The sequence below is a fragment of the Aquarana catesbeiana genome, linkage group LG12 (genome assembly GCF_042186555.1).
Source record: "Aquarana catesbeiana isolate 2022-GZ linkage group LG12, ASM4218655v1, whole genome shotgun sequence".
Taxonomy (NCBI): Eukaryota; Metazoa; Chordata; class Amphibia; order Anura; family Ranidae; genus Aquarana; species Aquarana catesbeiana.
This window is the reverse complement of record NC_133335.1, coordinates 84,164,326-84,187,663: the sequence shown is the minus strand read 5'-3', so window position 1 is coordinate 84,187,663 and position 23,338 is coordinate 84,164,326. Positions and strand designations below refer to the sequence as shown.

The window sequence follows — 23,338 nt, the reverse complement described above, 5'->3', positions numbered from 1 at the left end:
CAGTTTTTTAGCCCCCAATCGCCCACCTTAACCCAACATGATGGCTGGAAGGGGTGGTACAATAATTGTACCACAGGTACACTATATTCTCAAAAGTATTGGGACACCTGCCTTTACACGCACATGAACTTTAATGGCATCCCAGTCTTAGTCTGTAGGGTTCAATATTGAGTTGGCCCACCCTTTACAGCTCGAACCACTTCAACTCTTCTGGGAAAGCTGTCCACAAGGTTTAGGAATGTGTCTATGGGAATATTAAAGACATGGATGAGTGAGTTTGGGGTGGAGGAATTTGACTGGCCTGCACAGAGCACTGACCTCAACCCGGTAGAACACCTTTGGGATGAATTAGAGCGAAAACTATGAGCTAGGCCTTCTCATCCACATCAGTGCCTGACCTCACAAATGCGCTTCTGGAAGTATGGTCAAACATTTCCATAGACACACTGCTAAACCTTGTGGACAGCCTTCCCAGAAGACTTGAAGCTCTTATAGCTGCAAAGGGTGGGCCAACTCAATATTGAACCTTACGGACTAAGACTGGGATGCCATTAAAGTTTATGTGTGTGTCCCTATACTTTTGACATCATAGTTTATAGTGAATCGGACCATACCTCATGTCAATAGGACAATGCTGCAACCACATATAACATGGCAGGCTTTCATTGCACTTGTCGACCAGCGCACGCCAATATACGTCCTAACTCTGCCATAACCCCAGTATCCTTGTATTCGGCGGGCGGTCGGCTACAAGATAAAAGTGGTCTCTGCGACGGATTCGCTGTGAGATCACTTTTATAGGCGCCCCTCCCGCCGCGCTCTGGTGCCCTCCGCCACTTAAGGGAGCCGTCAGGAGTGGCAGAGGCGATCCGGTCCTTTTCCTGGCTGGGTATGGAGACGAGTGAGGGGAAGATGACCCCCACCCGTCTCCATGACATTGCAGGGCGGAAGCGACATCAAAACATCACTTCCGCCCATAGCTCTTAAAGGGCCATTTTTTTTAAATCATTTTTTTAAATGACAATTTTTTTTTTTATTGCATTTTAGTGTAAATATGAGATCTGAGGTCTTTTTGACCCCAGATCTCATATTTAAGAGGTCCTGTCATGCTTTTTTCTATTACAGAGGATATTTACATTCCTTGTAATAGGAATAAAAGTGACAAAATTTTATTTTTTTGAAAAAACAGTGTAAAAATAAAAGGTAAAATAAATAAGAAAAAAATTTTTTTTTAAATGTGCCCTGTCCTGACGAGCTCATGTGCAGAAGCAAACGCATACGTGAGTAGTGCCCGAATATGAAAATGGTGTTCTAACCACACATGTAAGGTATTGGCGCAATTGGTAGAGCGAGAGCAATAATTCTAGCTCTAGACCTCCTCTGTAACTCAAAACATGCAACCTGTAGAAATTTTTAAACGTCGCCTATGGAGATTTTTAAGGGTAAAAGTTTGTCGCCATTCCACGAGCGGGCGCAATTTTGAAGCATGACATGTTGGGTATTAATTTACTCGGCGTAACATTATCTTTCACAATATAAAAAAAATTGGGCTAACTTTACTGTTGTCTTATTTTTTAATTCAAAAAATGTTATCTTTTCCAAAAAAAAGTGCGCTTGTAAGACCGCTGCGCAAATACGGTGTGACAGAAAGTATTGCAACGACCGCCATTTTATTCTCTAGGGTGTTAGAAAAAAAATGTATAATGTTTGGGGGTTATAAGTAATTTTCTAGCAAAAAAAAAATGTAACTTTTAAACAACAAATCTCAGAAAGAGGCTTGGTCCTTAAGCGGTTAAAACAACTGTCCAGGAGGCAACATATTGCTCCGAGCTGCCTGTCTAAAAAAGTAATCCACCTCAGATTGTATTGCAAAGGGGACTGCCAGTATAATGAGGCCTATTGTAATTGTTATATTAGTAAGGCTGCTTGGTTTCCCTAATAAAGCTATTAAATGTGCGAAGCTATCATTTAACTGTGTTTATATATTAAAATACAGTACATAGCCTCCCAGCATGATAAGTGTGCAGCTCACAATTTTACTTACTAAATTAGTATTGCATAGATTATTATGCTTATTATACTCTAATGGAAGGCTTTATATTTTTGTAGGAATCAAAGCAGACTTAACATTTGATATAAATGGTAGACCATTACTACTTACATTTTAGCTTTCTTTCGAAAATGTGCAGAGCAGTCATCTTTGCCTTTCTTCTTCTCTTTTTATCTTATGGTAGAAAGTTGGATGCCTTTATCTACGATGCAGCAGTGCTAAATTACATGGCAGGAAAGGACGAAGGCTGTAAACTGGTAACCATTGGAAGTGGCAAAGTCTTTGCTACAACAGGCTATGGTATTGCTCTGCAGAAGAACTCACGTTGGAAGCGTCCCATTGATCTTGCACTGCTGCAGTTTCTAGGAGATGGTGAGTATTGGGGTCAGTTTTGCAAAAAGTGGGTCCTAGAACAAAGCATAGGGGGCCAGAAGGTGTGCTTTGCTGATCCTACAATCTGGGACATAAAAAAGAAAGTCATTTTTTTTAAATAAAAAGTTATCATTGTTACCTATAAGCAGTGCTGCCTATGGCATTACTTACAGTGATCGTAAACCCTTCCATATACCCTGTGAAGGGACTATCCTAAGTGACACAGAGAAAATAAATAAATCCTCCTACATAAAGTGATGAATTATAATGCTTGCCTGAGAGTTCAGAAAAAAGGGGGCGGCGAGCTGAAGTTACACTCTACAGTAAGGAGAGGTCTGAGAGCTGATTGGAGGGAGGAGGCACACCCCCTTCACACAGCACACAGGGGAGGAATCTCCAGCAGATTGACAACCTCAGCTCTATTCCTGTCACCTTTTTTCTCTTGGTGTCAGGAAATATTGTCAGTGTTTCATGCTGATAGAAGAGGAATGAAGCAGCAGACAGAAATTACACGTAGTGCTTTCAACTGAGACAAGTACATACTATAGAGGGATATGCTTTGTTCATATTTCATGTCTGAGGTTTAAAACCACTTTAAAGCTCAACTTTAACCAGAGTGTATCTTAGATTTCAGTGGATTGAGGAAGAGTTGAAGCTTCTGTCAGGCTCTTATTGTGTGCCTCTCAAGGTGAAGAGATTCCTCCCCAACTTTATATCCGCATTAAACCCAGGATAAGAAAATGACTTACAACCATACAGTTGTTTAAACCTCTCCTAGTCTTCTAAATAAACGTGTCTTTGATACTTCTTCATTAAAAGCCTAACAGAGGTACCAACTGTTCAGTATTCTATTCACAACTTAAAAAATATTTTTTGATTTGAGTCTGGCTTTAAAGCTGACCTCCAGGAAGATATAAAAATTCTATTAATTATGTTATGAATTCTTTAAAATAATCATGCAGCTAGTTGTATGTAAGTTGATATCAGCCTGCTGTAATCCACTGTAAAACAGCCATCAGGGTGGCAGAAGGAAGGCCAGTGCTAGGAGCATGCACATCTGCTGAGTGTTAACATGCTGACAGCAGAAGAGTGCAAAGGTGGCAGAGAGATGACCTCATTAAAGATTCTGTCTATGCTGTCTGGCAGGGTTTCCTGGATCAAAAGACTGGCTTCAGATTCTTTGGGTGGTAAAACATTCCAGTATGTGTAGTCAGGGCCGGCACTATAGCAGCAGGGAGTGTGTGTACTTTAGTAAAGCTGACTGGCGACTTTCATGTGGAAGTGATACAAGTGGCTGCGAAATTGCCTATCACTTCCACTGCCGTGAGGTGCTGCCCCCCGCCATGGTCACCGGGCTCCGCTGTCCCACCTGCAGGCCCCGGTGTTGTCATGGCAGGTGTCGCTGGGCAAAATGCACCTTTGCCTAAGTAGAAAAAAATCCTTGCTCAGGCCCTGTGTGCAGTCATCCTGTGTATTTAGCTGTTTGTCTGGAACTCAGCTTCAGAAAGCCTGGGAGAAGTTAGAGGATACAAGGCATGGTAAGTGTCTAATTTATTGCTGTCTCTAAGGGATGTTGCCTGAGGAAACATTATCATTTTTAGAAAAAGCCTGGCTGGTGGCTTCTCCTCCTCTCCCTCCCGCAGGCATTCAGTGGCTGGAGGAGGGAAATGGAGAGGATCGGTATCTCTATATGCTGCCCCTCCTATCCAGGTCCTGCTGCCCCGCTGTGATCTTCCGGCCCTGCTGTTTCCTCTCTCCTGCCCCGCTTTGATCTCTCAGATTCGCTATGCCCTCTCCATGTCCCCCCCCCCCCCGCAGCTCTGTCAGCTTCCCTCTTCTCCTGCTGGCTGCTGTGAAGAATCTGTCAGGATGGAGAGCAGGAAGGGGGCCGGTAAATGTGTTCCTTGTATTTGTTTGTTTTTTTATTCATAACTGAAGTGTAGTAAACTGTGTTTACTATGCCTCAGTTTATGAATAAATGTGAAGCGTCAGTACAGAGTTATTCCTGTTCATTCAATCTGTGCTGCTGAGGTCTGTTTAGACCCCTGATATTTCACCAAAGCCCCCCAACGGGGTCCTAAAAAGATAATAATACATTTAAAAAAATAAATAAATAAATAAAATGTAAAAAAATAAAATAACAAAAATAAACAACTGCTGACATAAGTGGAGTGAACCAGGCTAAATATAATACATTTTTTTTAAAAAAATGGGCTGCTCAGTCTAAAATGCCTGGGCCTATTTTTTGTCCCAGTATGGGCCTGCCTCCCACGGCCGCTGATGTTCCCCACACACTGCGCCGACGTTCCACATAACCACTGCGCGCTGCAGGATTGGAGAAATTTAGCAGTTTCGTGTTTTGTTGTTTTAAATTTTTTTTTTTTTTGGGGGGGGGGGGGGGTGCAAGTAGCTGGTCTTGCCTAGGGTGCAAGATAGTCTAATGCCCCGTACACACGGTCGGATTTTCCGATGGAAAATGTGTGATAGGACCTTGTTGTCGGAAATTCCGACCGTGTGTTGGCTCCATCACACATTTTCCAACGGATTTTCCGACACACAAAGTTTGAGAGCAGGCTATAAAATTTTCCGACAACAAAATCCGTTGTCGGAATTTCCGATAGTGTGTAGACAAATTTGACGCACAAAGTGCCACGCATGCTCAGAATAAATAAAGAGATGAAAGCTATTGGCTACTGCCCCGTTTATAGTCCCGACGTACGTGTTTTACGTCACCGCGTTCAGAATGATCGAATTTTCCGACAACTTTGTGTGACCGTGTGTATGCAAGACAAGTTTGAGCGAACATCCGTCGGAAAAAATCCTAGGATTTTGTTGTCGGAATGTCCGAACAAAGTCCGACCGTGTGTACGGGGCATAACACCGGCCCTGTGAACAGCCACATCTTATAATTGCTCTCTCTGGGCAGCTGTAGGCAGCACCTAAGAAAAGTTTTTTTTTATGGAAGTTCGGATGCTTTACCGCCCTCATACGGTCATTTGCATGAGCCCTAGAAATTCTATGAAATATATACTGTAACTAATAAACTTCCCACAATGCTGTGTACAGAAAGCAATCTAATGCCGCGTACACACGATCGGACTTTCCACCAACAAAACGGTGGATTTTTTTCCGAATGATGTTGGCTCAAACTTGTCTTGCATACACACGGTCACACAAATGTTGGCCCAAAATTCCAAACGTGGGAACGTGGTGACGTACAACATGTACGACAAGCCGAGAAAAAGGAAGTTCAATAGCCAGTGTGGCTACTTCTGCTTGATTCCGAGCATGAGTGAACTTTTGTGCGACGGACTTGTGTACACACGATCGGACTTTCCGACAACAAAGTGAAGTTGGCTGAAAATTTGAGAGCCTGCTAGCAAACATTTGTGGGAGGAAATTCGGAAATTCCAACAGCAAATCTTCGATGGAGCATACACACGGTCGGACTTTCCGACAACAAGCTCGCATCAAACATTTCCCGTCGGAAATTCCGACCGTGTGTACACGGCATTAGACTAGAGGGTATGTTCAGGTCAAGCTCTGTTGGATTGCACAAAGTAGACAATCTAATTTTCATGCACTGGGAGCTGAAGGAGAGAAGTTTAGGCAACGTATAGGAGAAGAAAAGCACAAGAAGAACCTCAGTAGTGTTCATTCATAGCCCTGTGGGCAAGCAGGTGACACAGGAAGCTGCAAACCAGCAAAAATGAATAGTGTGGTCACCAGCTTGGGTGTTTACATTCTGTAGAAGAGCAATGGAGCCACCCTTATACAGCAGCATTGTCAACCTTTGAAGAGGGTACTGTACACATGATAGGACTTTTTGACAACAAACATGCAAATTAGCTGTTTCAAGGCAACATCGGACCGCGTGTACGCTCCATTGGACAAACTTTTTCGGTTTTCATCGGACAAATGTTGGCTGTGCAAACTTTCCGGCAACAAAAGTCCTATGGTGCAAAATCCTATCGTGTGTACACAAGTCCATAGGACTTTAGTCCAAAGTACAAACACGCATGCTCAGAACCAATGAAAAAGATCAGACAACAATACAGAAGTTGACCAAAGGGTGGCGGTAAAGAGCTGAAAAACCACGTGATTTGGTGAAAGTTGGCTGAAAAAGTCCTGCCGTGTGTATGCTTAATTAGTTTATGGCCAACGCCCTTTGTACAAAAATCCACGGGAAAGTTTGTACAAAGTCCGATCGTGTGTATGAGGCTTTAGATAGACTAGCATATTTAGATGGACATGACTAGCAAATTGAAGCTGAATTCCAACTATCGCATTTTTAGCAGTCACAGCAATATTTTTTTTTTCCTTTTGGGATAAAGGTTTTACAAAAAAAAAAAATGCTGATCATTGTAAGCACGCTTGGCAGTTTTAAATGGTTTGGCTCAACCCCCATGCAAAGTGCATGCAATGGGCCCTCATACTTTACTCTCCTCACATTAAACTGCAGTGCATAGATGTGAACCAGACAAATGGAAAAAATGGGATTTCTACTTAAAATGCATTTTGGTGCGGTAAAAATTACATGTTTTACAGCAGAAGAGCAGAAAGTGTCGGCCCTTAGACTATCTGTATACCCACACTGACTCTGTAATATTTATGCTAAAAGATGTCCTTTAACTGACATAGGTTTGATCAGTTTAGCTAAAACCACTTTAACTGCAAGAACCTTCTGTGCCATAATGTGGTATTCAGTGCAATAAAATGCGTTCCATCTGCAGAAAACGTCTCCATTTCTATGCAGAGCAGAGCAGACAGGAGAAAATGAAATGAGAGCACAATAAAATGGCTACACAGCTTTGTCCATAGAATTAGAATCCCTTGTAAATCATACATACGTTTCAAAGTTCTGGCCATCAATCACAAACATAGAGTGGAATCAATTTATATAGAGCAGAAAGCACTCACCAAACTTTATTTCACTACTGCCATTTGTAGGAGCCTTTGACAAATGGCAGTCAATTAAGTTTAGGCAAACATCATGCATAAAGCCGAATATAAAATCTTCTTGTACATTTAGTAATGTGCTGATTCTCAGGACAATAAACCAAAATTCTAATGCTTATGATCAGCAGGAAAGAAATCTTCTTACCATTAGGTTAAAGGTAATGGTCCATTAGAGAAAAAAGAGGAAAATGTTTCTGCCAAGTTGTTGTCCAGGTTGATGTTAAAGTGGTTGTAAGCTCTGTTACACCATTTGTACTTACAGGCAAGCCTATAATAAGGCTTACCTGTAGGTACTGAGAATATCTGCTACACAGTTTAGGAAACATTCAGAGTGCATGCAACCAATGACAACAGTGCCAGACCTTCAGAGCCTGTGCTGGAAATGGCGGCTCTCATGCACATGCACGGGAGTGACATCATTGCGCCACCGACCACTCATGTAGCCAGAGGCTGCAAACCCGTAAGGAAGAACAGGTGAGATTGCAGCGCTTTAGGGCTTTGTTCTAGGGTAAGTTTCTCATAATATGCTAGTATGCGATGCATACTAGCACATTATGACATTGCAGGATTTTTATTTTTACCAGCAGCAGTTTACAACCGCTTTAACTACCTGCCAACCAGCCAGCATCATTGTACTGCGGCAGGTGGGCTTGTTCCCGCGAATTGCCGTTAGCTCGGGAACTCTAGTTTGTGGGCGCGTGCGTGCCCACTGGCTAGCGGGGGAGTTAAACAGTGGGTAGAGCAGACTCGATGTCCACCTGTCACCCGCGATCGTTCCCCGTAGTGACAGAATGGGGATCTGCCTGTGAACAAGGCAAATCTTCGTTCTGACATCACACATGCAGGAAGACGGATCTGTGTGTTTCCACAGGCAGCCCATCCCCCATACAGTTAGAACACACCTGAAGGAAACACATTTAACCCCTTTGATCGCCCCCTAGTGTTAACCCCTTGCCTGCCAGTGTCATTAGTACAAAAACAGTGCATATTTTTAGCACTGATCACTGTAATTATGTCACTGGTTTCCAAAAAAGTGTCAAAAAATGTCAGTTAAGTGTCCGATCTGTCTGCCACAATGTCGCAGTCCTGCTAAAAATTGCAGATCATCGCCATTACTAGTAAAAAAAAAAAAAAAAATAATAAAAAAAATGCCATAAATCTATTCCTTATTTTGTAGACACTATAACTTTTGCGCAAACCAATCAATATATGCTTACTGTGATTTTTTTTTTTTTAGAATATATATATATTGAGGAAGAAATTAGGTTTTTTTTTTGGGGGGGGGGGGTGTTTGAGGATATTTATCATAGCAAAAAGTTAAAAATATTGCTTTTTTTCCAAATTGTCTGTCTTTTTTTGTTTATAGCGCAAAAAATAAAAACGCAGAGGTGATAAAATACCACTAAAAGAAATCTCCATTTGTGGGGAAAAAAAGAATGTCAATTTTGTTTGGGTACAACGTCGCACGACCGCGCAATTGTCAGTTAAAGCAATGCAGTGCCGTATCGCAAAAAATGGCTTGGTCATTAAGGGGGAATATCTTCCGGTCCTTAAGTGGTTAAAGTCCAGCACACAAATCATGATGCGCCAATCAAATGTTTTTAAGAGAAGCTCAGGTTTTGTTCCACCCCAACCCTCCCGCCTTTTTCATATTCCTTGAAGTCCCCTTCAATTCTTTTTTAAGAAAAAAAAATATTATTTTTTTCCAACATTTTCAGGCCAGTCGGGTGGCTTCACAGGCCCTTTCTTGATGGTGGCAGTGGGCGGTCCCTCCTCCTTAATTAACCATTTGTGCAGTGAAAATAACCCAAATCAGTGTATATTAATAGTCTGTAGGAAAGTTATAGAGTCCACAAACTATGGTATATATCCTGATGTACTGATGGCCCAAAAATGTCAGAACAGTACAAATACCCCCAAAATGATCCCTTTTTGAAAAATATACAGTCCAGGGTGTTTAGTAAGATGCATGACAAGTTTTTGACGTTGTAATTTTTTGTCATAATTTTTGGGAAAATTAAGGATTTTTTTTTACATACTGTCATCAGTGCAGATCCTATAATGGGTGTGGCAGTGATCAGGGACATTTCTATTTAATTTTTTTTTTATTATTTCTTATATATTTTTTCTTTTTTTACAGCTTTTTTTTTTTTTAAACACACTTTGACCACAGCAATATAATGTTACCATAGTAACACTGTACCACTCTGGGGAAGTGATTAGCATTTTTTTTACACATTATGTTTGCTTATACAGTCATGGCCAAATATATTGGCACACCTGCATTTCTGTCAGATAACGCATTACTTAGCCCAGAAAATTGTTGAAATTACTGTACAAATGTTTAGGTATTCTCATCTTTATTTCTTTTGTTTGTATTGGTATGGCACAAAAAATGGAGAAACAAAAAGTCAAATATGACACATTCCACGCAAAACTCCAAATATGGACTGGAGAAAATGAACGCACCTTCTCAAAACTGTAAGAAATAATTGCATTCCAAGTTTGTGATGCTCCTGTAATTTGTAATTAAACTCAATTCAAATCAATTTACAGGTGCTGCCCTGTGCTCGAGTCCTGCGGGAACGCGTGGGAATGATGTTCCTGCACTTTTTTTCACAGCAGGAATGCCATTTCCGTTAGCAGCCGCATCCTGCAGGACTGCAAGTCAGGGGCGAATCCAGTGGGGGCAACGAGACAATTTCCCCCTCCGAGAAATGCGGGTGAGTGAGAGAGTCGGCGGGTAGACCCCCGGGTGAGAGAGCCGGCAGGCGGCACCACGGGTGAGAGAGCTGGCGGGCGGCTCCGTAAGTGAGAGAGCTGGCGGGCGGCTCCGTAAGTGAGACAGCCGGCGGGCAGCTCCGCAGGAGAGAGACAGCGGGCTGGCCCGGCGGCTCAGTTGGTGGGATATGCCGCTCGATGTGTTTGCGGGCTGCTGGCCAATCAGGGAGCCGGCGGGTGGGGGAGCAGAGAGGTGACATCATCTCTCACCGCCCGGCGCCCGACCTGCATCCCTGCAGTTCCCCCCTCACCATTCAGGCAGCTGCGCCAGCAGAGAGATTACATCATCTCTCTGCTGCCTGACTCTGGGACACAAGAGACCACCTTAGCAGGAAAGTGACACAGCAAGTGACTGTCAATCTGCAACGTTTGGCAAGTGACAATCTGCATCTGGTGGCAGGCGACGTGGCAAGTGACAATCTGCATCTGGTGACAGGCAACGTGGCAAGTGACAATCTGCATCTGGTGACAGGGGACGTGGCAAGTGACAGTCCGCAACATGTGGCAGGTGACGTGGCAAGTGACTATCTGCATCTGGTGACAGGCGACGTGGCAAGTGACAATCTGCATCTGGTGACAGGCAACGTGGCAAGTGACAATCCGCAACATGTGGCAGGCGACGTGGCAAGTGACAATCTGCATCTGGTGACAGGCGACATGGCAAGTGACAATCCGCAACATGTGGGAGGCAACGTGGCAAGTGAAAATCTGCATCTGGTGACAGGCTACGTGGCAAGTGACATGGCAAATGACAATCTGCATCTGGTCACAGGTCATGTGGCAAGTGACACACTCGGGGCTCCCACTGATTCTGCATTATGGTGAGTTAAACTATTTAATTTTTTATAACAATGTAATAATAGTAATAATGCGCTTCAATCATCCTGACACCATAACAACCATGGTGCCGTGATGATTGAAGCGCCAACACCAGCCATTTCCCCGATAGATATACCCCAAAAAAATAGATTTTCTGGCAGTGCCCCTCCCGAGACTAGACTCTGGATCCGCCCCTGCTGCGAGTAGGGTTAGACTAGCCTACCGGGACATTTCCCGGTAAGCTGCCTGGCCTGGGGCCGCTTTGAGCTGTGGCTGCAGTGCTTCCCTCCATCCCTCCCCCCCCCCCCCCCTTGTGTACATGTCACACACAGGGTCTCCCACTGTGTCACGAGGCTGAAATTATCGGCCGCGCTGTGACAAAAGTCCCGCCTCCTCCTAGACCAGCTCCTGTGATAGACGGAACACTGATCTAATGGCAGGAACATTTCAGACTCAGCTCCATGACACAGCGGGCACTGACTGGTGAGGCTGCATGGTTGGGCACAGTGTGGCTGCATGGATGGGCACAGTAAGGCTGCATGGACGGGCACAGTGAGGCTGTATGGTCGGGCACAGTGAGGCTGCATGGATGGGCACAGTAAAGCTGCATTGATGGGCACAGTGAGGCTGCATTGCTGGGGACACCGATCAGGCTGCACTGATGGGGACACTGATCAGGCTGCACTGATTGGGACACTGATCAGGCTGCACTGATGGGGCACTGATCAGGCTGCATTGCTGGGGACACTGATCAGGCTGCATTGCTGGGGACACTGATCAGGCTGCATTGCTGGGGGCACTGATCAAGCTGCAGTGCTGGGGGCACTGATCAGGCTGCATTGATGGGGCATTGATCAGGCTGCATTGATGGGGGCACTGGTCAGGCTGCATTGATGGGGTGCACTGATCAGGCTGCATAGATGGGGGCACTGGTAAGGCTGCATTGCTGGGGACACTGATCAGGCTGCATTGCTGGGCACTGGTGAGGCTGCATTGCTGGGCACTGGTAATGCAGCATTGCTGGACACTGGTGAGGCTGAATTACTGGACATTGGTAAGGCTGCATTGTTGGGCACTGATCACGCAGCATTGCTGGGCACTGGTAAGGCCACATTGCTGGGCACTGGTGAGGCCGCATTGCTGGGCACTGGTAAGGCCACATTGCTGGGCGCTGGTAAAGCTGCATTTGATGGGCACTGGTAAGGCTGCATTTGATGGGCACTGAGGAGTGAGCAGCTCAGGGCCTGGGCACCACTGTGCACAATCAACACAGACGGCCTGAGGAGAGTGTGTATATACATATATATATATATATATATATATATATATATATATATATATATACACACACACACACACTTTTTTATTTTTGAGGAGGGGGTTTGAAAATAAAATAATAAGCAAAATAAATTGTAAAAAACATTAAAACAATAAAATTGTATAAAAAATGTAATTAAAATAAAAAACTACTAACACCATCCACTGCTCTACTGACACCATTCACTGCCCTGCCGACATGATTCACTGCCCCAAGCTCCTTCTCTCTCCCCCCCCCCCAAAATAAAAAGCATTGTGAAAAAGAAAGACATTAAAAAATAAATAATCTAGAAAAAAAAAAATAAATGTAAAAAAATAAAATTGTACAAATTGATAGAAAATAAATATAAAAAAAAACTTTTGGCACTGCCCACTGCCCTACTGACACCATCCAGCCATCCACTGCTCCCCACCCCCTCAAAGCATTCTGAAAAAAATAATTTAAAAGAAATTGTAAAAAAATAATAATAAAATAAAATTGTAAAAAATAATAAAAAAAATAAAATGGTAAAAAATAATAAAAAATAAAATAATAAAAATAACAAACAACTGACACTATCCATTGCTCTACTGATGCCATCCACTGCCCTACTGACACTGTCCACTGCCCCTCCAAATCATTATGAAAAAATAATACAAAAAATAAATTATAAAAAATTATGAAAAAATAAAATGATAAAAAATAAAGATAAAAAAATCTGATACAATGCTCTACAGACAGTGACCACTGCCCTACTGACCCCATCCACTGCCCTCCAAAAGCGATTTGAAAAAATGAAAAAAATTATAAAAAAATTAAATTGTAAAAAAATAAAATAATAACTGCCCTACTGACACCATCCTGCACATACTACCCACCGCCGTACACTCCGCACTCCTCACCTGCATATACTTCCCACTGCCATACGCTTCTCCTGTACATACTACCCACCGCCATACACTTCACACTTCTCTTCTGCACATACTACCCGCCGCCATACACTCTGCACTCCTCTCCTGCACATACCACCTACCTCCATATTAGCAGGTTATTGTTGTATGCAGCCGAACACCTTTACTTTCATGGAGGATTAGTAATGCATGTCTTACAGCATAAGAAGCTTGAAACAGGAGGATACAACTACACACACTTATGAATGAAGATACTTCCTCTAAATACATTACCATAGAATACACATTATAACCCTGCAGTGCCACCTACTTGAATAGATAGGTATAATGCATACAGTATTGTTCACAGTATAAAGCAACTTTACATTACTTGCTGTTGTTCTTTCAACACCCCTTCTCAACAGTGTGTGCTTTGTCAAATTATATTCAGCTTCTTCTTGATATAACTGTGATGTACCTTCAACAAAGGCTTGGTGAGTGCATCAGCAGTCATATCCTCTGATGGGCAGTATTGAATGTCAATAACACCTTGCTCTTGATTATCCCTTAGTAGGTGATACTTGAAGTCGATGAGTTTGGTCCTAGGGTTGACCCTTTCTGATTGCATAAACTTTATATACATCCCTGGTTGTTTTCAAAAATGGGAATTGGTTTTTGACATGTCTATCCCAACGTCCAAAAAAAGTTGCCGAATCCATATTGCTTCTTGACACGCGTGTGCTGCTGCAATGTACTCTGCTTCAGTTGAAGACAGAGCGACAGTTATTTGCTTTCAACTAGACCAACTAATGGTTCCCTCCCCATACTGGAAGATGAATCCACTTGTGGATTTGCGGTCTGTGCAGTCCCCGGGCCAATCAGCATTCACATTTCTGACCAGTTTTTGATTGGATGTTGCTGGTAACCGTAACTATATCTGAATTGTTCCTTTGAGGTATTGTATCACTCTTTTTATTGCGTTCAAGTCACGCTGACAGGGAGCTGAAACTTTCCTGCATAGTATGCCCACTTCTGCGGCTATGTCTGGTCTTGTCACAGTGGCAACATATAGCAGCTTACCAATTTCTCTGCGATACGTGTCATTGTCGGGTAGCAAATTTTCTGCTTCATTGCTCTTTTGATAGCCTGGTTCCATAGGAGTTTTCACTTCCTTTGCATCTTGCATATGGAATTGTTCCAAGATTTTGAAGATTTTCTGAGATTGGTTAAGAAGATAACTTCCATCTTCTTCTCTCTCTATTTGAATTCCCAGATAGTAGTGGTGGCGTGTTTTACGACGGGAGTGAATGTTTCATCATAATCTTCACCAAATTTCTGTGAGTAACCCTTGTCAACTAGTCTGGCTTTGTTTTTGTGGATATTCCCTTTTGTGTCTGACTTTGAAAGTCCACTTACTTCCTATAGTTTTACGGTTAGGAGGGAGCTCTGTGAGTGTCCAGGTTTTTTTTTTTTTAAGTGACTTTAATTCTTCTGCTGCTTTTCTCCATTTATTGGCTTCACATTTTGCAGTTTTTCCATGTCTTCCCAGGATGTTGGTTCAAGAATGCTGTGTGGTTTGACAGTGTGTGAAAGCTTTAGGGGTGGTATCCCCTTTGTAGTCCGAGTGGATCTTCTGACTTCAGGCAGGATCTGGTGGGGAACTGGATTTAGGCATATACTGTGTTCCATCTCTTGTTCTGACTCCTGCACAGATTTGCATTGGTCGACCTTTTCTTCTGATTTGCTGGACATATTAACCTCACAGCTTTCAGGGATTGGCGTTTCTGGTGATGGGCTTTCATCAAAATAAACAAGATTGCTTATTGTTACTCTACCATTCTTTGAGTGTAGGATTCTGTAACCCTTTGTTTGCTCACTATAGCCTACTACCTCTATTATTCTGTTCTTCAGCGTGGATCGCTTTTCACTTGGGATATAGGCATATGCTTTACATCCAAACACTCTGATGTGCCCTATGCTAGGCTTTGATGCATGCCACATTTCAAATGGAGAACTTTTAATTGCTCTTGAGGGTAGTCTGTTCTGTAGATAGGTTGCAGTCATCACTGCTTCTGCCCAGTACTTGTGAGGTAGGTTGGCATCTGACAACATGCATCTGGCCATTTCTATAAGCGTGTGATTTTTCCTTTCTGCTACAGCAATTTGTTCAGGGGTGTATGGTGTGGTTGTCTGGTGTACTATTCCTTGTCTCTTCAGGTATGAGGCCACTTTATTGCTTATGTATTCTCTGCCGTTGTCGGTGCGTATTATTCCTGGTTTCCGTTGGAATTTGTTGCTAGACATGGCAACGAACTCTTGAACTTTCTCTGATGTTTCATTCTTGTATTTTATCAGATAAGTAGTTGTGTACTGTAGTGATCGGGTATATACATATATACTGGGTGATATGATGTAGAGTGGGTATGATAATTAATATTTAGGTATTATTATAATGATGATGTAAGTACTCTTCCGCAGCAACCCAATTCTTCCAGAGAGATGCACTTTATTGACTTCCAACACAGAACAAAGTCCAAAGTCCACAGATGACAAAAAAATTTGACAGAGTAGATATAATTCAGAGACCCATATTCCTAGGCCTGTGTGTTCCCAGCCATACACAGACAAGCCTCACTTAAACTATAGACTGAATGCCGTGTTATATTCACCAGGCATTGAATGGCTGAGCAATTTGATTGGCCGTTTCAATTTAGGACTTTGATAAGCTTTAGTCTATCAAACAGACAAGAACCCCCAGCCGTGAACAGCCGTGAACCACCCCAATTTGCACTCCCGCATATCAACATCAACAAGTCCCCTTTAGATATATGTAATTAGATTAGATTAACAGATACCACCTGAATACCCTTTGAGATGTTCAAATAGACTTGCATAAGATTAACACATCAAAGAGTCTTCAGCTGTTAAAATTCAGTTGGACAAATCAACCATTGTCATTCTGGCCTGGTCAACATTGACTGCATGTGTACATACACACAACAATGTCCCACATAAATCGGTGAACATATTACAACATATACAACATATACCCCCACTTGGGTCGGTTCTAACTACTACAACTGACCCATAAATCAAACAACAAAAAATATCATTACGATTTAAGGTACTGGATGCTTTACAATGGCTCATATAAAATATGAAGTTGAAACTGATTACATCTCTCTTCGCCAGCCTCTAAAATATCCCCGTGAAACAGTTATTAGATAATATAACTTTTAGACCATGACTGGAAAAGGATTTGGTAAACGTCAGTTGCCCATATAGCTGTTAGGCCTTATTATATCACATCAAGATCTTGAATATTGCGCAAAGACAAGCTGATGTCACAGTCCATCCTTCGGTCTGACTTCATCACATCTCTCACCATCTCACTGAAAGTAAACTTGGTATGCTCTGGGAACTCCAATCCACATAAGTCCAGGATTTTTTTCATCTCCAGGCTCAAGCTTTCCATTTTTAAAGATGCTTTTACGCAAACACTCTACTTTCATCTTTATAGTAAGAAGAACCATCAATGTACCAGCACTCACTTTCAAGATCATAAGGTTTGGATATGGCAGTAAAAACTGTGCTTCAAACTATTTTCTTGCACTTGACATTCATGAGTCCATCTTTGTTGATTGCCAGTCACAATTTGCTTTTGTAATTTGCTGTAGGCCGACCCCTCATTGCCTTCAATAAAGCAGTTACTTGGATCATTCAGTCCACAATTACACCTGAATGGTATACCAACATATACATATAGATATACCCCCACACGATGGTTCAGATAGAGTCATCAGTGTTTATCAGATCTTCTATCCAGACAAAGCGGCAGTGGAAATTCTTGCCAGTATCTTCACCATGAAAGGTAGAAAGGTCTTTTCCATCCATATATGTCATAGCCTTTAGCATATTATAAACAACTGAATCAACAAAGTTTCAAATCATGACTAGAGTGATGAATTTCACTCCCCCCTCTTATAAATTTAGGAAAACCACCCAACATACTATAATTTATGCTCTGCCAAGCCATTATGCAGCATCTCACCTTAGATGTCAAATATATTGATCAATACGCATTATGTAATATGTACAGATGTTATGAAAATCATTTTAGGTTTAAATGCTTCTCTTTGGTTTTAAGATAAAGTTCAAGAAATAAAACATAAAGAAAATAAAAAAATGAAAAGCAAAATATATCAGGAAAAGGGAGAAAAATTAAAAATTAGGGCGTTGAAGAAAAAAGAAAAAAAAAAAAGGTCCATTGCTTGATGAATTCTTTATAATTCCTTGTTGTCTATTCAGCATTTCTTCCATAATTCTCCCCCACTAGCCAGCAATTTCAGACTGTGCTTCTGCTATTCACCGTCATTTAAATGTCAATATCTGAAAGACAAAAAAACTCTCCAACAAAACTCATTAGCGAGGTCTTTAAACATTGTTTGAAGTTAAAACAAAACACTATTTACACGTTTACAGTTTGGAGCTAATTCACCCCCACTGCTAGAGAAATGTCATCTGCATTCAAAAACAGATCTGGAGAATGTACATCTTCTGCATTTATGACACCCTGTACCCCCTTCAACTGCTCTAATAATTTATCACGCTCCTCTCTCATCTTGTCATACTCAATCTTCAGGTGGTCATATTTCTGTTTTAACTGAGAAAACGGTATCCAAGTCTTGGACCTTTTCTTATTATTATTTTGGTCAGCTCTGTTTTTCATATTAATATCACTTATGTTTGACCCGGTTTGTCCTCTCTGGGTGTTATCATAGGATGTTATCTTCTGATCTTTATGCTCAGTATTTGTCCTAAACAATGTGGCTAAATCAATCTTGACAGCCTGCTCATTTGACTTTCTCCATAAATGGTCTGCTCTCAACAATATGTCTTTTAAATCATGAGGATTTGGGGTAACTAATAAAATATTTTGTTTGATATCTTCATGCAACGCATATGTATCAAGCCCCCACGCTCAAATGCAAGATTATTACCGACCAATAATTCCATAATAGTTGCTATCCTGTGTGACAATTCATAGGGAGATTCATTTTGCATCTGTTGGATCCTCCCATGAATAGTAACATCAGAACGTACACCATACAAAACACATAATAATTTCAGTAATATGTCCCTTGTCCTCAGAGGCTGAATACAGATTTGTTTAATTCTCATCCAAAGACCACTTCCTACAGAATGTTGCAAAACTCTTTCTAAGTCAGATGGGCTGAGATTGTACATATCTCTGACTTGCTGCACGTCACAAAACCATTTTAAAAATCTGTTTAAATCATGGTATGGAACCATTCCTATTTCTTTAAGAATTGCGTCTAATAATTTTGGTTTCAAAGGCTTCATTACAAGCTGAACTTCACCTGTATTATTATTATTGTTATAAACTGTGGTAGTCACAGTGGGGGCAGCTGGTAATGAATTATCAGATTTAATATGAGGTTCTGTTTGCTGCAGATTGCTGAATCCAAGATTTGATGCATATCTGCATTCCTGAGATCTCTTCTCTAATTCCATAATTCTTAATTTTAATCTCTCATTTTCCTCTGATAATTCATCACAATGTTTAGATTTCTCAAGTAAAGCTTCTCCAATGGTAACCGCATGCAATTTTAAATTTACTGTCTCGGTGTCTGATTGGTTTTGTAACCTCTCACAAACATTGTTGCTATTATCAACTGCCTTCTGTAACTGGGTAATTTCCTCAACCTTATCCTTCAAAGAACTTTCCATTGTTAAACAGCAAGATAACAAGCCCTGTATAATGCAACCTTTTCTTTTACTTTCTGAAATTTTGCTATCAAAAACATTTTTCTCTAAAAATTCCTTCATCATCGTCCATGTCTGCTTACATTTTTCTGGAATTTCATAAGGACCGCCATGGCGCTTAATACATTTTAATACCCATCTGTTAACTTTATCAGAACTGACACTAGCTTCAGACTGAGTAAGCATTTTGACTATATTACTAATAATTAAAAAAAAAAGGAAATATTTTACTCACCACATTAGTTACTCCTTCAGATTCCAGTTCAGGTCTTCTGGTACACGACACAGTCCTTTTTTGTTGTTTCTAGTCTCCAGAGAATAATCCTGGGGTTCCCAACTTGTTAAATTTTGTAGATCAGACTCTCTTATGTCACAACCAGACATTAGAATCACAGCACAGCTCTTGGTTCTTCATCGGACTTCTGTCCACCTCACAGGATTGTTGTCACCACCGACTTCTGTTACTAAGTCCAAAAATGCTCTTCTGGTCACTTGAACGGTACCAATGTAGTGATATAAAAATATGTTGCACTGGGTGATATGATGTAGAGTGGGTATGATAATTAATATTTAGGTATTATTATAATGATGATGTAAGTACTTTCTCGCAACAACCCAATTCTTCCAGAGAGATGCACTTTATTGACTTCCAACACAGAACAAAGTCCAAAGTCCACAGATGACAAAAAAATTTGACATAGTAGATATAATTCAGAGACCCATATTCCTAGGCCTGTGTGTTCCCAGCCATACACAGACAAGCCTCACTCAAACTATAGACTGAATGCCGTGTTATATTCACTAAATATTGAATGGCTGAGCAATTTGATTGGCCGTTTCAATTTAGGACTTTGATTAGCTTTAGTCTTTCAAACAGACAACAACCCCCAGCCGTGAACAGCCGTGCACCACCCCAATTTGCACTCCCGCATATCAACATCAACAAGTCCCCTTTAGATATGTGTAATTCGATTAACAGATACCACCTGAACACCCTTTTGAGCCCTTGGAATACCTACATTCCTGCATATCAACAAGTCCCCTTAGATATATTAGCCCCACAGGAGGGAGCCTCCGCTAGGCCAACCCAAAACACTCCTTGATCCCATTGTTACCCCCTCAAGTCTAATTACCATCAATAAATACTTCTTCTATGGTCCTTTAAACAATGTACCCTTTGAAATGTTCAATTAGGTTAACAGCCCATACCTCACACCCCTAGGTAGACTTGCATAAGACCAACACATCAAAGGGTCTTCAGCTGTTATATTAAAATTGAGTTGGCTTGGACAATTCAACTGAATTTCTGCTCAACCCATACTCCAATACAATATTATACATAAATTGGCCAACATATTACAACATGTACCTGGAATAATCATCAATTAAAGTCAGTAGATATCTGTTCCAGCCTGACGTGGGAGTTTTCATTGGACCGCATACGTCACCGTGCATGAGCTGCAGGGGGTGGGTAGTTATGAACGCAAGCCTCCTGCGTGTCGGCAGATATGACGCTATCACCTCTCACTACCTCGAGGCTTGATATGTAGCTGAGGTTATTTTTGTGTTATAGATGCCACTGGCATCCTTTATTATGCTTCCGTTTTTTACATTTGAGTGGTTTAAATTTAGGATGTTTATTTAATATGGTTTAGTCATATGCATACACAGGCATTGAGACACAGTCAATCCTCACTTCCGGTTCCGCCATGATGGGGGCGGATCTGTCCAATTTTCAACTACTGTATAATCTATAAGTAAGAGCAATGTGGGGAGGCTAGTTTATGCCCCTGTTGAAGACTTTTCTTTTTTTTTTTTAAAGATATTTTTATTAGTTTTAAGACAAACCAATTGTACAAAAAAAGCACAACAAACAACCACTAGATAAAACTCGGTTAATCATTGGTATATAATGTCAGGTACAAAGCTCATGTATATATAAGAGACAAATAGTGGTACAGCGATCAGATAGTAATTACATGGGTACATAGCACAAGCATTCTATCGATGTATAGCAATAGTAGTAGTCTGCATATAGTGTATCTTGGCACGGCCTATAGATGACCCATATGATGCATACATTATGAAGAGAGGGTCAGGGGGCTGGCCAGCCACCCGTCCCAGATTTTGTGGAATGTTTTTTTCTGTTTCCGGATCTCAAAGGTAAGCTTATACAGTGGTATAGCGTCATTAATTAATTTTAGCCAAAGAGATTTTAGAGATGTCTGTATACCTTTCCATGATAACAATATAGCCTTTCTAACATAAAAATAAAGAATACGTAGCAGTCTCTTAGCCTGTGATGATATCTGCAGGTCACCAAAAATACCTAGTAAACCGTTCTTAGGATGAATAATGTTAGGGAGGCCTAAAGCAGAGGAGATGAAAGAACCCACCTCCACCCAAAAGTCCTGAACCATTTGGCATGCCCAGAAACAGTGTATGAAATCGGCATCCCCGCCACAGCCACAGAAACATCCAGCCATGGGCTTCAACCCCATTTTGTACAACCTAGCTGGGGTAAGGTGGGATTGGTGGAAAATCTTTACCTGTATAATACGGTCCCATGATGAGATAACTGTGGTTTTGTACGTGTCACTAAACTCTGTACAGTCATCCTCTGTAAGTGAAATGTCCATGGATGCCCACCTTTCTTGAGACTTACTAAATCTGGGGTTAAAATCTATCATTTGGGCAGCGTAGTAAGCAGAAATAAGTTCATTGGGATCAGGTTGTCTCAGCAGCTTCTCTAGTGGGGGTAGGTTAGTAGGATCATTTAGGCAGCCAAACTGAGCTCGGATAGCATGTCTAAGCTGATAATAATAGAACAAGTAAGAGCGTGGTAAGTCAAAGTCAAGTCTTAGCTGATAAAAAGATTTAAAGCCTTGTTCATTGTATAGATGACATAGATACTTTACCCCCTTGGAGTACCAGCGCTTGGGGTCAGGCAAAGAGTATAGTTCCTGCAGATTGGGGTTAAACCATAGAGGATTATTTGGGGATGCTGACCAGGTATGTCGGGAAATTTTTATAGTGATGTATCGGAAAATTGAAAGGGAGGTAGCCAGCATAGAGGTACCTGGTCGATTTGGGACCTTACCCCTGTAAATAATGTTATGTAGGGTTTCCATGGAAGCCGCAATGGCTCCTTCAGTGGTGGTACAAGCGTTTGCTGAGACTGGGTGTAGCCAGTCATGAGTATGCACCAACTGAGATGCTAGGTAATATAGAAAAAAAATTGGAAATGCCAAGCCTGCCATGTGGGACGGCAGCCTTAGCGTCTCAAGTGCCACCCTAGGGGATCTGCCACTCCATAGGAACGTAGTACAGATCGTATCTATACGTTTGAAAACAGATTTAGGGATTTTACAGGGGGTGTTAGCCAGAATATATAGCAATTTTGGTAGATAGACCATTTTGAGTATATTTACCCTCCCCATAAGATCTAGTGGTAAGTCCACCCATTTAGTTTGCTCCTGTAGGCGAGTTAGTAGCGGGTCTAAGTTATTAGTGATATAAGTGGACAAAGGCGACTGCACCAGAACCCTGAGATACCGAAAAGAGGACACCACCTGCAATTTGGAGTCCGAGTGGATCTGAGAAATCGTAGCTGGGTCCAAGGGAAAAAGACTAGATTTGTCCCAATTCACCCGGAAGCCAGAGTAATCTCCAAACGTATTGATCTCGGCCAACAATGATTGGAGTGACACATTGGTATCTGCCAGGTACACCAAGGTATCATCCACATAGAGCGAGATTCGTTCCTTTATGGTAGCACTAGGAAGGCCTTTAATAGATGGGGAGGAACAAATGCGTACGGCTAACGGCTCCATGGCCAGGGCAAATAGAAGTGGGGACAATGGGCACCCCTGCCTTGTACCCCTAGTAATTAAGAATGACTCGGTGACAGAGGAGTTGACCCGAATACGGGCCCGTGGGGAAGTATAGAGGAATGCTTTACAGGTGTCCAGGGATACAATGGCCCACGTGAGAGGACAGTCATGTTGGTATTGCAAATTGTGAAACAATCTGCGAATATTCATTCTAGTGGACCTTCCAGGTATAAAGCCCCCTTGGTCACTATTGACCAAGGTCGTAACTACAGCATTTAAACGATTTGCAAGCACTTTGGCCAGGATCTTAACGTCCACATTTATAAGGGATATTGGGCGGTACGATTCGCATTTGAGTGGGTCTTTGCGGGGTTTCAGTAAAAGTATGATTAAGGCCTCTTGCATAGTGGGGGGGAGGACTCCAATATCTAAAGCTCTGTTATATGTACGTAGTAGAAGTGGGCATAGTAAATCCCCAAATTGTGTATACCATTTGGTAGGGTAACCGTCCAGACCAGGGGTCTTATGTGCTGGCATTTGTGAAATGGCC

At 41.8% G+C, this 23,338-nt stretch overlaps 1 protein-coding gene across 1 annotated transcript in view; it reads left to right on the top strand.

Annotated features, from left to right (window-relative positions):
* The window catches only part of GRIN2C (glutamate ionotropic receptor NMDA type subunit 2C), a 247,775-nt gene that overhangs the window by 191,600 nt on the left and 32,837 nt on the right, over window positions 1–23,338 (top strand). The window contains exon 10 of the mRNA XM_073608159.1: window positions 2,235–2,422. Coding sequence (XP_073464260.1) covers window positions 2,235–2,422 — 188 coding nt within the window. The remainder of the gene's footprint in view (window positions 1–2,234; window positions 2,423–23,338) is intronic.